At 48.8% G+C, this 15,224-nt stretch overlaps 1 protein-coding gene across 4 annotated transcripts in view; it reads left to right on the forward strand.

The window, feature by feature from the left end:
* Nucleotides 1–15,224, forward strand: part of Daglb (diacylglycerol lipase beta) — a 43,666-nt gene that overhangs the window by 24,696 nt on the left and 3,746 nt on the right. For 2 of the 4 annotated variants that reach the window (XM_076923601.1, XM_076923600.1), the window contains 6 exons: nt 2,231–2,308; nt 6,705–6,785; nt 7,090–7,217; nt 12,985–13,053; nt 13,139–13,211; nt 14,973–15,220. In XM_076923601.1, the coding sequence (XP_076779716.1) occupies nt 2,231–2,308; nt 6,705–6,785; nt 7,090–7,217; nt 12,985–13,053; nt 13,139–13,211; nt 14,973–15,220 (677 nt within the window). Of the gene's footprint in view, nt 1–2,230; nt 2,309–6,704; nt 6,786–7,089; nt 7,218–12,984; nt 13,054–13,138; nt 13,212–14,344; nt 15,221–15,224 lie in introns of those variants that run through there. The other 2 variants (XM_076923602.1, XM_076923603.1) reach the window with 2 other exon arrangements.

Raw genomic sequence — 15,224 nt, forward strand, 5'->3', positions numbered from 1 at the left:
GTCTACAGAAAAATGGGAGATGAAACAGGAGTCTGTCTGGAATGCCCAGGGCCAGATCACCTGGTGTGCACACCGGCCAGCAAGAGACCCAGGGAGATGAAGGCTGACATCTGCATGATTCTCTGACCCAGCCACCATACCTGTTTCATGGCACACCTGCTTTGTACACACGAATACGCGCATGCACAATATGTCACAGATTAAAAGGTCACAGACTGTCAAGTTTGTTTTGGGGATTCTCTGTAGGTCCCCTCTCCCTCCGGTCCCCATATGCTGGCTCTTCTCAGGGTGCACTGAGCCCCTTGTCTACCCAGTCCTCTCTGCCTCCTCTTTGTTCAGCTTCTTCTGTCTTTCAGGGTCTGCTTCCTGGTTGCTTCTCTGCCACCCCTTCCTCTCACTTCCTGGTTCTGTGCTTACTCAGAAAGGACCAGTGTTACCGCTGAGTAGGCAGGATGGGCCTGTAATCACTGATACTTTGAAGGCTGAAACAAAGTTTTAAGTTCAGGGCTAGCCTAAGCAACTTAGACCCTGCATCAAAATAAAACAGGGCTGGAGAGATGGCTCAGCCCTAGGTGAGCACTGGCTGTTCTTTTAGATCTGAGTTGGATTCCCAGCACCTAATAGCAGCTCATAACCATCTGTGACTCCATTTCCAGGGGGTCCATCAACCCTTTCTAGCCTCTGTGGGTATCATGTGTTACACAGACATGCATGTAAACAAAGCACCTGTACACCTCTTCCTCCTCTTCCTCTTCTTCCTCCTCTGCCTCCTCCTCTTCATCATCATGTGGGCTGGGAGGGTGGACATCTGTGCCACAGCTTTAATTCCAGCCCTTGGGAGGCAGAGGCAGGCAGATATATACAGAGGGCAGCCTGGTCTACACAGGAAGTTCCAGACCAGCCAAGGCTACCTACATACTGAGACTAAGAAAAGAGGCCCGGGCATACAGTGCAGCAGTGGGGCACCTGCCTAGCATCTCCCTGTCAGAGGCTGGGACCCTCCCGTGTGGAAGGCCCTGACTCAGTCCCAGTATTATCACCCCTCCTCACTTGGTCCGCCATCTTAGATATCACAACCCCAGACTCTCTATGGCTGTGGAATTCTTTCCCAGCCCCTGTTCTGACCAGTTGATTCCCTGCAGTGAGAGAGAGGCTTCCTGGCCTCTCAGTCCCCAGCTCTGCTCTCATCCTAGTCAGACAGGCCCTTCCTATGTGGCTCCCAAGTGTCCCCAAGTGCTGGAATTACAAGCAGGTTCCCAACACAACCTGCTCCAGTCCGTCCCTTATGCTGTGCAGAGGCCTTGGCTCTTCCTGTCCTTCTCTGGAAATCCCCGGTGCACTCGGCTTTCCGGGGGGAGGGAGGACTTGTTCCCCATCAGCTGGCGATGCTCTGTGACCTGACGGCCACTTCTTCCTAGTGCCACTCTGTACACAGCACTAAGTGGCGTGCCCGGTGTCCTCAGTGCATGGTCAAAGGCGCTTTTTGTCACGTAGGGGTAAGCACGACATGGTGACATGTGCCTGTAATCCCAGGATGGGAGGCAGAAGCAAGAAAGATTCAAAGATAGCCTGAGCTAAGTGGTGAGACCCTGTCACAAGCAAAAACTAAATAAAGTAGCATGGATTCCAGGAGGTGCTTGTCCCCAGTCGCTTACTCCGCGCTCCCTCAGGTCTGGCCGCTTCTCATCCCATCTCTCCTGTGCACACCTTTGTTGTTTAGTGAGCGTTGAGTGCGGGCTTCTGAGGATGGGAGCCGGGTTTGCTCTGGGCTGGGAAGGTCCTTAGATGGCAGTGCTGAAAGACAAAAGTGCTTCAGGATGACCACCACCACCATTCCTGCCTCCCCTGTGTTCTCTGTGGAGACTGGGTGACAGTTCTCTCAGCAGTCTGACCACACTGCCATTCTTTAGAGCAGTGGTTCTCAGCCTTCCTAATGCTGTGACCCTTTAATACAGTTCCTCGTGTTGTAGTGACCCCAAACATAAAACTACTTTATTGCTACCGCAATTTTGCTACTGTTATGAATGGTAATTTAAATATCTGTTTTCCGATGGTCTTAGGTGACCCCTGTGAAGGGTCATTTGACCCCTCCCCCAAGGGGTCTTGAACCACAGGTTAAGAACAACTTCTTTGGAGTGTCCTGGGAGCCAGAGGCCAGGCCGTCAGCCCCAGCACATGTGGCCTTCCCCACCTGCTCCACGGGCTGACCTTGCTGTCTCCACATTCACAGGACGTCCTGACCGACCTGTCTGCAGAGAGTGAGAACCTGGAGCTGGATATTGAGCTACAGGACTGTGTGGCCCACAAGGTATGTTTGTTTTGAGAGGGGCCATTTCAAAGGAGTGGAGTAATGTGGTCAGGGAGGATGGGCTGTCAGTCAGACATACTCAGTCAGGCTGCAGCAGCAGAATGAGGGCTCCAGCCTCGTGGGCGCCACAGGCCGGACAGCTCACTTCCCACAAGTTCTCTGTGCATGTGGCCAGAACCTAGTTCTGTTTCTCTCTTCCTGTTCTGTAGGGGTGGTTGGGGTAGGGTCCTTCCTGGGAGGAGAGAAAACCCACCTCAAGTGGGGTAGTGGGGTGTGTGTGTGTGTGTGTGTGTGAGAGAGAGAGAGAGAGAGAGAGAGAGAGAGAGAGAGAGAGAGAGAGAGAGAGAGAAATGGTTTTAAATGTTGGTAAAATGAATACAATTACTCTAGACCTGGAGTGGAGAGTCTTTGGTAGGAAGATCATGAATTTCCAGCTGGTTTTTTTACACAAGATCCAGGCCATTGTGAGCTAATGTAGTAAGACTTTTCTCTCTACAAGCCAAAAATCACAGGATGGATGGGAAGATGTCTGCGTGGATGATAGATACAAATGGATGGATACGTGGTTGGACCAATGGATGGGTAGATGGATGATGGATGGATGACAGTTATCATTTTAACCATTTGAGGGTTCAGTTGAGCGCCATCGTGTGTTTGTACAATGTTGTGTGCCCATCTCTTCTCTCTGCACCCTAATTTTAGATGAACCCTGATGTTGGCTTATTAAACACTAATGACCCCACCCCCAGCTCTGGTCTTCTCTACTACTTTCTCTCCTTATGAGGTTGCTTCTTCTAGTATTTGTCTCTGTGTGTGTGTGTGTGTGTGTGTGTGTGTGTGTTTGTATGTGTGTGTACTCCTTTGTATGTGCAGGTTCACATATGAAGGTCAGAGGTTGATTCTGGACGTCTTTTTCAATTACTTTCGACCTTTTTTGAGAGAGGCTCTCTCACTAAACCTAGATTGGGTGTTTAAATCAGTTTATTGGAATGGGGCCAGAGCAATGGCTCTCAGCAGGTGAAGTTCATGCCAGGGAAGCATGAGGACCTGACTTTGGGTCTCCAGCACTCAGGGAGAACAGCTGGGCATGGCAGTGTGTGTCTGTCATGTCAGTACTGGGTGGCGGAGGCAGGCTGGCTCTGGGGGCCTGCTGACTGGCCAGCCCAGCTTAAACAAGTGGGTACTCGTAGTCCCAGCTCTGGGAAGATGGAGGCAGGAGAAGCCCCAGGAGCTCTAGGGCCAGCTAGCCCAGCACAGAGAGGGGCAAACAGAGAAGTAAGAGGCAAGGACCACAACACCCTAGGCTCTAGGTGTCCTCAGACCTACACATGCATATTAAGGCAAGTGTGAGAACACAGAAAGAGGGGGGGGGGGGGAGTGGCCTTCCTTTGGAGCTGTCCCATTAGTGCTATGTTATTTTGAACAACTGTGTTAGCAACTGTTCCTGATCACCAGAACTTACTGAAGCAGGGCTGGGGGCGTGGCTCAGCAGAGCGATTAGCATGCATAAAGCCCTGGATTCAATGACTGGCATCACATAGACTGGGAGTGGGGCTGCACACTTGTCAGCCCGCCACTCAAGAGGCCAAGCCAGGAGACTCAGAAGCTCAGGGTCATCCCTCAGCTACAGGCAGTGAATTTGAGGCTAGCTTGGGCTACAAAAGCTGGTCTCCCATAAATAAATAAATAAATAAATAAATAAATCCTCTTTTTTCACTCTGCTTATCTTTTGTAACTCGATCTTGCTGTAGTTCTCAAAATAGTGTCTTTTTTAAAACCATTTTCCTTATGTGTGTGCGCAGGTGTCTGCTTGTCTGTATAGGTGCCATGTGCTTGCAGTGACCATAGACTCCAGGAGAGGGCGTCATATCCCTTGGAGCTGGAGTTACAGGCAGTTGTGACCACATTGCAGGAGTTGGGAATGAACCTGGTTTCTCTGACAGAGCAGCAGATGCTCTTAACCTCTGAGGCCCCTCTTCATCCCCTCTTCTCCCATTCTCATATATCTTTGTTAAAACTACCAAGAAACTTTGGTTTGCTGCTGAATGGGCAACCAGGTGTAACACAGTGGTTCTCACCCTTCCTCATGCTGTGACCCGCTAATAATATGGTTCCTCAGGCTGTGGTGACCCCAACCTTAACATTATTTTGTTGCTCTTACATAACTAATTTTGCTACTATTGTGAATCATAAATGTAAATTTCTGATAAGCAGGTGAATAGTGGTGGCACATACCTCTGATCTCAGGTGAATAGTGGTGGCACACACCTCTGGTCTCAGGTGAATAGTGGTGGCACACACCTCTGGTCTCAGGTGAATAGTGGTGGCACACACCTCTGATCTCAGGTGAATAGTGGTGGTGGCACACACCTCTGATCTCAGGTGAATAGTGGTGGCACACACCTCTGGTCTCAGGTGAATAGTGGTGGCAGACACCTCTGGTCTCAGGTGAATAGTGGTGGCACACACCTCTGATCTCAGGTGAATAGTGGTGGTGGCACACACCTCTGGTCTCAGGTGAATAGTGGTGGCAGACACCTCTGGTCTCAGGTGAATAGTGGTGGTGGCACACACCTCTGGTCTCAGCTTTCAGGAGGCAGAGGCAGGCAGGACTCTTGAGTTCCAGGACAGCCAGGGCTGCACAGAGAAACCCTGTCTCAAAACACATCCCCCTCAAAAAATATATATCTATATATCTGATATTGCAGGGTGGTTGCTATGTGTTCTTCCAAAGGGGTCATCACCCACAGGTGGAGAACTGCTGTAAACTGTAACAGAACCTTCTGGAAACAATTCTTTTTATTCTACTGTATACCCACCAACCTCATTTGGTGAAGGATACATGGCATCATCTACCTTTCCAACACAAGAATGAGCCACATAGCCGGCGCCCCCAGACCACTGTTTGGGGATCTTCTGTTATCACATAACCTGTAAGTGTGCCCCACTCTGAAAATATTCTCTTCATCTATCAGCTGTTGTTTGAAAGTTCAAAACAGGCTGGGCGATGGTGGCGAACTCTTTTAATCCCAGCGCTTGAGAGGCAGAGGCAGACGGATTTCTGAGTTCAAGGCCAGCCTAGTCTACAGAGTGAGTTCCAGGACAGCCAGGGCTACACAGAGAAACCCTGTCTCAAAAAAACCAAAGAAAGAAAGAAAGAAAGAAAGTTCAAAACACCAATACCAATAAACAGCTTTCTCAACTCCTGCCACTCGCTCTGGCTTGTGACCCTCCAGTTTAAGAGTGAACTTACCTCTAAACTGGGTATTTTAAGCGTGTGCATGTTGTGTTGAGGGTGCGTGTTTGCCACAACATGAATGCCACAGAACAACAAGGAGTCGGTTCTTCCATCACTTGGGTCCCAAGAATAGAATTCATGCTGTCAGGCTCAGCAGGAACCTTTATCCACTGTCCTGATGTGGCTGTCCCTAAACAGTGTGCTCTAATATCTTTATAAAAAGATCATCTAGGCATGGCGGTACAGCGCTTGGGAGACTGAGGCAGGAGGGAGGATGCAAAGGCTTGGGGCTGGGAGGGTACTCGGTGTGAAGAGCTTGCCACACAAGCAGAAGGACCTGAGTTTGGATTCCCAGCACCTATGTGAGAAGCTGGGCATGTAACCCAGGTCGGGGTAGGGGCGTGGAGAGTGGAGACAGGCAGGTCCCAGAGGCTCACTGACCAGTCAGTGTAGGTGCCAGGCTCAGTGGAAAACCCTGTCTCAAAATATAAGGTGGAGTGCAAGAGAGGAAGCTAGCCAGAGTTGATCCCTAGTCTCACATGCACACAGACAACCGAACCCACACAGCTACACACAGCACACATACATGGAAGTACAAGGCCTGGCTGGTTACATGGCAAAATTTAAGAGCCAGACTAGGTAGTTTAGAAACCATCTCAAAAAAAAAAAATAACTTTTTACATATTTATGTGTGTGTTTGTATATGTGTATACATGCCCCTGAAAGCCAGAAGTGGGGTAACAGACCCCTCGAAGCTGGACTTAAGGGTGACTGTAGGTTACCTAATGTAGGTGCCAGGAATTGAACCCTGGTCCTCTGATAGAAGCCCTTTTAACCATTGATCCATTCTCCAGCCCATAAAGATAATTTCTAAAGGGTCTGCCAGGTTGCTTGCCCAGATACACAAGGGCCCCATGTCTAATCCTCAGTCCTTAGACAGTTCAGTCAGGTGTGCTATGGGCTGGTACACAGAATCGCACAGATAACGCCTGCTGCGGACATGGTGTTCCTGGTATCACTGTTCACTTAGATATATCACAGCACGCACTTCATGGCAGCCAGCCTCTGGACCACAGGCCATGACGTAGCAGTGAACAGCAAGGCCAGAGACCCCCCATCTTCTGAGCCATGCTCACCCCACCCTATCTGTATCTCCAGGGAATTGCTGAAGCAGCCAGGTACATTTACCGCAGACTGGTCAATGATGGGATTCTGGGCCAAGCCTTCAGTGTCGCTCCGGTGAGATCGCTCGTTTTCTTTTCGTCATCGTCATCTTCTTTTTAAACTTACTTATTTTATGTATATGAATACACCATTGCTTTCTTCAGACACACCAGAAGAGGGCATCAGATCCCATTACAGATAGTCGTGAGCCACCATGTGGTTGCTGGGAATTGAACTCAGGACCTCTGGAAGAGCAGTCAGCGCTCTTAACCGCTGAGCCATCTCTCCAGCCCGGATTGTTCATTTTCTATTTTGTGTTCCTGTCACGTTCCAGCTCCCTTCTCCCGGGCCTCAACTCCCTCTGCCCTCTGTTCCCTAGGAGTACCAGCTCGTTCTGGTGGGGCACAGCCTGGGAGCCGGCGCTGCGGCCCTCTTAGCCATCATGCTCCGGGGGACCTACCCACAAGTCCGCGCTTACGCCTTCTCCCCGCCCAGGGGGCTGTTGAGGTAAGGTGTCCATCTCCTGCAGGACAAGTCCAGCAGCTACCCATCTTTCATTGACATGACGTAATTCTAGCCCCTCCTCAGACGTTTGTTTTAAAGCGCTGTGTAGTGCTGAGTTCTGGCCCAGTTGGTAGAGTGCTCACCTGGCATGCATGGAGCCTGGGTAGCACATGCCTGTCATCCCAGCACTAGAGAAGCTGAGGCAGGAGGATTATAAGGTGGGGTAGACATCAGAACGGAAAAGAAATACTACATAGCTGAAGAAAGAGTACATTGGATACAGTAGGGCATACCTGTGATGCAAGTGCTCACGAGGCCAGAGGATTATAGTCCTCAGAGATGCCTGCCTAGTAGATTTAATTTCCTAAACACCCAGGCTGGCCTGGAACTTGATAAGGAGCTGAAGGAGACATTGAACTGGTCCTTGTGCCTCAGCTTCCGTAGTAGCTGGGATTGTGATCCTGGCGAAATGATAGAATAGTAAGTTTGGGGTTTTTTAAGGGATCGTTTTGTAATTACATGTGTGTGTGCACATGTGTGCACATACCTATAGAGGACAGAGGCACTGGGACTCCCTGGAGCTTGAGTTGCAGGCAGTTGTGAGCCTCCCAACCTGGGTGCTGGGAACCAAGCTCAGGTCCTCTGGGAGAACAGCAAGTGCTCTTAACTGTCAAGGCATCTCTTCAGCCCCTAAGGTTGTTTTTTGTTTTCGTCTTAAGACATTTATTTTAGGACTGGGGAATATAGTTTAATGGTTAAAGCACTTGTCTACCATGTGTGAGGCCCTGGGTTCAATTCTCAATAAAAGTTACATGTATGTCTATATAAGCGTCTCTCCTACGTATGTGCGGGTGTCCATGGAAACCAGAGGAGGGCATATGTCCCTCAGCAGCCGGAGCTCTCCAGGTGGTTATGAGTCACCCAAAGTGATTGCTGGTTCTCTGCAGAGCAGTAAACACTCTGAGCCACTGAGCGTCTCTCTAGCCCCAAACTTTTCTCTTCTTTTAGTTTAAATGGCATTTCTTTGTATGAGCACAGACGTGTGTGTGTGTGTGTGTGTGTGTGTGTGTGTGTGTGTGTGTGTGTGGTATTTGTGCCCTGGTGAGCCAGGTATGGAGGAGGATTTGGAGGAGCCGGCTCTCCTCTTCCAGTCTCTGGGTCCTAGGGATTGAACTCAGCTTGTCAGGTGTAGCAGCCATTGTCGCACTGCTGGGCCCTTGCCTCTCCTACTCCTTGCCACCTCCCCAATGTCGGCTTTGCACTTGTTTTCCTCGATGGACCTCCAACCACACATCACGGTCACCATGGTCACCCAGTACACCATGTCTGTAGCCTTCACTGAGGCAGTGCACATTCTGTGGGCTTGAACAAACAGGACATTTATTTTTTATGAATTCAAAAACTTTTTTTTCTAGCTGATTGGGCATGTTGACTCGACTGTGCTATGTAAACTTTTGCATTGACTATAAAAGAAATTTGTGCCACAACAACGAAGAAACTAAATACTAAAAATAAATAAATCTAAAAATAATTAAAATGTAGAGAAATGGCCTGGAGAGATGGCTCATCAGTTAAGAGCACTGACTGCTCTTCTAGAGGTCCAGAGTTCAATTCCCAACAACCACATGGTGGCTCACAACCGTCTATAATAGGATCTGATGCCTTCTTCTGTCATGCAGATATATATATATATATATATATATATATATATATATATATATATATATACACACACACACATATATGTGCAGATATAGCACTCATATACATAAAATAAATAAATCTAAAATAACAAAAAAAATTACTCAAACAAATTAAGGACTAAAAAATAAAAGATCCAAACAAAACATAATATATTCATAAGAACGGTTGAAAACAGAAAACAAATCAGAGATCTGTAAAAGTATCTTTTCTTCTCTTGTAGTACTAGTTGTCTGGGAGGCATACTGCCTCAGTCTGCTCACTGAGGCCTGGTCCTGGGAGCCTCTCACTTCTGTACAATCTTATCTAGGCCTAGAAGGTTTCCAGCCTCTGAGACTTGCTGCTGAATAAGCTCACCATTTCTAGTTCTTTCTGAGCTCTGGCTGGCTGGTCAACTCAGCTGTTCTGGCACAAACTCCTCTCTAAGCTGACTGATTCAGTCTGGCTTCTCTCTCAGCCTGTGACTGAATTGTTCTGCTTGGCCTCAGACTAACTCTGACAATCTGTTCTAATCTTCTGGCTCCTTCTCATTCACCAGTGTCTAGCTTGTTCTTTCTGCCGCCGGTCTCTGTAAAACTCTCCAGGTAAAACTGCCTTCTCTTCTTTCTGTCTGCATTGCTCTCTTAAGTAGCTTCCCTTTCCTCTCCCTTCTTGTGAGAGGGTTGGACATGTCCTGTCCTGTCAGATCTGTCTCTGATTCGTCATTTTTTCTGCCACTCAATTAGATATCACTTTGAAACACAGTGCTTCCTTCTACAGACTGGCGTAACCTCCATTGTTTGGGATTTAAAGATGTGTACCATTGGGCAGGGGTGGCGCACGCCTTTAGTCCCAGCACTTAGGAGGCAGAGGCAGGCAGATTTCTGAGTTCGAGGCCAGCCTGGTCCACAGAGTGAGTTCCAGGACAGCCAGGGCTGCACAGAGAAACCCTGTCTTGAAAAACAAAACAAACAACAACAACAAAAAGATACGTACCAAGGGCATGTTTGTATTCCAGCCAAAGGGATTAAAGGTGTGTGCTGATCTGAACGACACCACAGCTAGAAATAGGTTTTTTCAGTAAATAGCACAGTATTTATCTCGGGGTTTACAGTGTGATCAAATATCCTGCAACAAAGATCGCTTGTTTTGGTGTGCTTTTTGTTCCTCTCAGTATACAGCCCTTGCTGGCCTTGCTCACAGCCGTCACCCTGCCTCTGCTTCCTGAGCGCTGGGATTACAGACGTACACAACCATTCCTGGCAAAAGACCTTTCCTTTCGTTCAAGTCTGGGCATTCTAGGGATTACCACTCCTGAGAGGGAGAAGAACAGGGATAGCATAGTTTGTAAACTTCAGTTTAGCCAGCTCCAACCATCTATCGATACATAGCTGCTTCTGTGCCTTCCTTATCTCTGACACAGTGGATGTACACACATAAGCGTGCATGCCCAAGAGCTAGCGTCGAAGCAAGTCTAAGACATACCATCGCACCTGTAAATGACACAGCCAACGATAGAGAGCTTTTAAATATAATCTATTTTTCTTTTATGATCACTGGTGTTTTGCCTGTATGTCTGTTAGGGCGTTGGATCCCCTGGAACTGGAGTTACAGATAGTTATGAGCTGCCATGTGGGTGCTGGGAACTGAACCCAGGTTCTGTGGAAGAACAGCCAGTGTTCTTAATTGCTGAGCCACTTCTCCAGCCCCAAGACAGAGATTTTGTAGTTGTTTTGTTTTGTTTCAAAACAAGTATTTCTCTGTGTAACAGCCCTGGCTGCCCAGAACTCACTCTGTAGACCAGGCTGGTCTCAAGCTCAGAAATCCTCCTGCCTCTGCCTCCCTGGTGCTGGAATTAAAGGCATGCGCCACCATACCCAGCTCCAAAACAGAGATTTTAAATTCTTCAATAATTTCTGGATATCTAATAACTGATCGCATTTTCCCGGTCAGTTCTTAACATTTCCCACTTTGTCTGCATGAGGATCCAAGTGCCATTTCTTACCTCAGATACAGCAGATTTGCCTTGTAACTGTCTTCATGGTTCTTTTCCTCATAACTCCATCCAGAACAAAGTATTACTGCTGTGTGAGTGCAGGTGTGCTTATCATGGTCCTTGTCTGGAAGTTGGTGCAGGTGTGCACATCGGGGTGTGCATCTGGACGTCAGGGTGCAGGTGTGCACATCGTGGTGTGCGTCTGGAAGTCAGGAGATAACCTTTGGGAATCAGTTCTCTCCTTCTAGCTTATTTTGAGGCAAGGTCTTCTGTTTCTGCTGCACTGAGTAGTCCAGGCTAGCCAGCCCACAAGTTTTCTGTTTGTCCCGATTGTCAGGTCTCTTCCTCCCATCTCACAGTAGGGGCACTGGGACTGCAGGTGCATACCACTCCATCTAGGTTTTCCCTTATCTCTACAAGAAACCAGGCACTTTGTTGAGAAGAGCTTGTCACATCCTGGTTTGGCTATTTTTCCTTTGTGTCAGGGAATGTTTTTTGCCATAACCTGCAGAACTTTCACCTGACAGGGCCAATGGGGAATAAGAAACAACAGAAGCATGTCCAGCAAGGCTGGGATGGAGTGGCTGTGCACCCTGGGGATGCACAAGCAGCCCTGAAACTCAGCACAGTTATCATCTAAGCTGAAGGAGAAGGCTCAGAGCGTGGGGCAGCTGTTGGGCAGCGTGTCTCTCTGGGATCCAGGGGGCAGTCATCCAGGAAGAGGAAGCTGTGGCAGACACTTCTGCACAGTGTCACACTCCTATCCCTGTGGGTCTAAGAGTTGGGTCTTTAATGTTGCTGTGCTCCTGTCCACAATACGCATTCACCCCACGCTATGTCCCACCTACATGGTTTGTATTACACTGAAAATGGCAGGAGGGCGGAGAGATGGCTCAGGGTTGAGAACTCCTGCCGATCCGTGAAGACCAGAGTTCAGATGCTCTCGACTACCAAACTCCAGCTCTCGGGGGTCTGACGCTCTCTTCTGGCTTCGGTGACCAACCACACGCATGTTCACACCCACTCATGTTCACACATACATACACATGTAAATCCAAAAAGAGAGAAAATGGTAGTGATGACTGGGGATCAGCCTGATTCAGGGTGGATAGTTTTAGCCCTGTATGCCTCCCACGGCACACTCAGCCAGACTTTAGTGTTAGCGGTAAGAGTCACGTGCTGGGTAGACTGCATCAGAGGCTGAGAAGTGGGAAGTGGGCTTCTGTTCCTTCTGCACTGCTTAGCTGAGTGACCTGCCAAGGCCAGAAACCCCGAGACACAAGTGTCTGCTTGTGTTGAGGTATAATTCACACAAGAAAAACAGAGGAATCACGTGGGGTTTGTTTGGTTTTGGTTTGAGACAGGGTCACAGTGTGGCCCAACCTGGCCTGATCTCATTATGTAGCTCAGGCTAGGCTCAGACTCTTGATAACCTTCCCACCTCAGCTTCGTGGGTGCTAGTCCTTCAGGTGTGCTTGTTCAGTTTGGAACCTGCATTATTACAAGCTTGATTTGAGGGCTGGCTTTTGGTGTTACTTAACTTGGTTTTCTAATTCAGCATCAACACAGTTCCCAAGTTTTTATTCTCTCCAAAAGAGTCCTTTATACCAGAAGTATTCATTTCTTAGGTGATATTCACCTTTATATTTTACTTACATGTTTACTTTTTAATAGTCTCTAGTTTCTTAACTATGTAGCCCAGGCTGGTCCTAATTCTCAATCCTCCCCTGACTGCTTAAGTGCTAGATGGGAGCACAGGCTGGCCCTGAATTTAGTCTAGCCCTAGTAGGCCAGTCATTGTGCCTCACGCTCCTGAGTGGCTCGGATTAATTACAAGCCTGTGCCACCACCCTGGGCCAACATGGCCTTGCAGGTGCACACTAGCTTCTTGTCTCCACCTGCTCATCTGTTGCCAGGGCACCTTGGTTGACTGTACCATCTGGGCCTGCTGGGTGACAGGATCATCTGAGGGTTTAGTTGCACGTTCTCTGTTTTGGATGTCTCCTTGTGGCTCCGACTTTGCCCTGGCAGCTGTTGTATTGTCCCCCTGAAGCAGCAGACTCTAGACTAACGTTTCTCTTGTTTAAATTCCAGCAAATCCCTCTATGAGTACTCCAAGGACTTTGTTGTGTCGCTTATCCTAGGGATGGATGTGATCCCCAGGTCGGTGTGCTTCAGGATTGGTCCATGGGGTCGGGGCCCTTTGTCAACACTGAGTGCTGAGCTCGGTGTGCTCTCTACCAAACAGGTTAAGTGTGACCAACATGGAGGACCTCAAGAGGAGGATCCTGCGAGTGATCGCTAACTGCAACAAGCCGAAGGTAACAGCTCATTCCAGATGAGACATGCAGGAGGGGCCCCACGGAGGCCGGCGGAGCGGCTCAGCGGCAGCCTGGCTCACAGCGGCAGCCTCTCAGCCCAGCACATTCCCTGCTCTGTGTCTTCTTCCTTCTGCCTGTGAACAGATCTTTGTGTGGGATTCTGTCTGAGATGCAGAGTCACAGTTGGGAAATGATGCTGCCCAAGCTGCCGCGACCGTCATCCCAGGGCTTTCAGTGACGGTGCTCCCAGGCTTAGACAAAGGCTGACACAGACTACAAGCGGTTCTAGGGGGCCAGCTTGCTTGCCAAACTGTCTGACCAGCATTCCGTCCTCATGGTGGGGGGGAGGACCTCACTCTAGTCTTCATCTCCACACCCATACAATTAACTTTTTAGAAAAGGGTAATTAAAAACTTTTAATGGCAGAGGCTTGAGAGTGTACTCAGTGGTAGAGCATTTTAGCATTGGAGGTTCTAGGTTCAAACCCACACCCACAGGAAAAGAGAGAAAGTACATTAACCAATAGAGGCTGATACCCATGAGGCGGGGCAACAGTTAAGTGTTGGCCTATAATCCCAGCACCTGGGAGACTGAGGTAGAACTGCCAAAAATGTGAGGTCAGGGGGAGGAAACGGAAGCTAAGGAGGGGGCGGGGCCAGGGCTCAGTGGTAGATCAGTTGCCTAGCATGCATGAGTCCTGTTTTGTTGCCATTGGGGTAATTTCAAAAAGAGAGGGAGGCCCCATGAGACAGCCTAATGGGTAAGCCACGTGGCATCAAACCCAGTCTGAGGACAGTCCTTGGAACCCACGGGGTGGAGGAGACAGCCAGGTCCCACAATTTGTCCTCGACCCTCCACCCCCTATCACACATGTGTGCCATGCAAACCACAGAAACATATAAATGTGATTAAAACCAGTATTCTTAAAGACTAGGTCTGTGTCAATTGGGAGCTTTGACAGTATTCAAAACACTGCCAAAGTGCATCACCAGCATCACAGGCTGTAGGTGCTTCTGTTGCCCTTCTTAAAATGCTGCTGAGAAAATTCCATACTCCTTACCAGACATCTGAGGGGTTTGGGTGGGGTTTGGTTTTACTTATTTATTTTTTTTCTTTTCTTTTCTGTTTTTGAGACAGGGTTTTTCTGTGGCTGTCCTGGACCTCACTGTAGAGGATAGCCTGGAACTCAGAGATCAGCCTGCTTGTACTGGGATTACAGACCACCACTGGCGCTTTTTTTTTTTTTTTTTTTTTTTTTAAGATATGGTCTCAGGTATTCTGGGCTGGCCTTGAACTGTGTAGCCAGCTGTTGTTGATGAACTTTCTGTCTCTACCTTCCAAGGGCTAAATTACAGGCGTGTGCCGCCATGCCTGGTTTTATATGATGCTCTCTTAGTTTTATAAGGCTTTCTTGTTCATCTTTTTTTTTAGAAAGTAGCACCTGTCTCCTGGGGTGCAGCTGGCTCATTGGTAACAGTATAGTCCTAGTAAGTGTACATCTTAGCTCTGGGACCAGTCTCTAGCACACACACACGCGCACACACACACACACACACACACACACACACACACACACACACGCGCGCGCGCACGCACGCACGCACGCACACACACACACACACACACACACACGCACGCACATTTTAAAATACACATATGGCTTGGGTTTTGGCTCTTGCAAGTCCAATGGCTCTATGGTTATGGTAGCACAGGCTACCACCCAGCACAGGACCAACCTAGTCCTCGGCTCTCACCTTTCAGTACAAGATCCTGCTGCATGGCTGTTGGTATGGACTGTTTGGAGGAAGCCCTGGCAACTTTCCAACTGAACTGGAAGAGGGCAACCAGGGGGCCCTGACACAGCCTCTCCTTGGGGAACAGACTCTTCTAACACGATGCTCCCAAGGCTGCCGCTCCAGTGACTCCCTGCTGGACTCTCCCACCAAGTACCCCACTCTGTACCCACCTGGCAGGATCATCCACCTGGAAGAGGAGGGTGGCTCAGGGAGGTGA

Source organism: Arvicanthis niloticus, chromosome 24 (assembly GCF_011762505.2).
Source record: "Arvicanthis niloticus isolate mArvNil1 chromosome 24, mArvNil1.pat.X, whole genome shotgun sequence".
NCBI lineage: Eukaryota > Metazoa > Chordata > Mammalia > Rodentia > Muridae > Arvicanthis > Arvicanthis niloticus.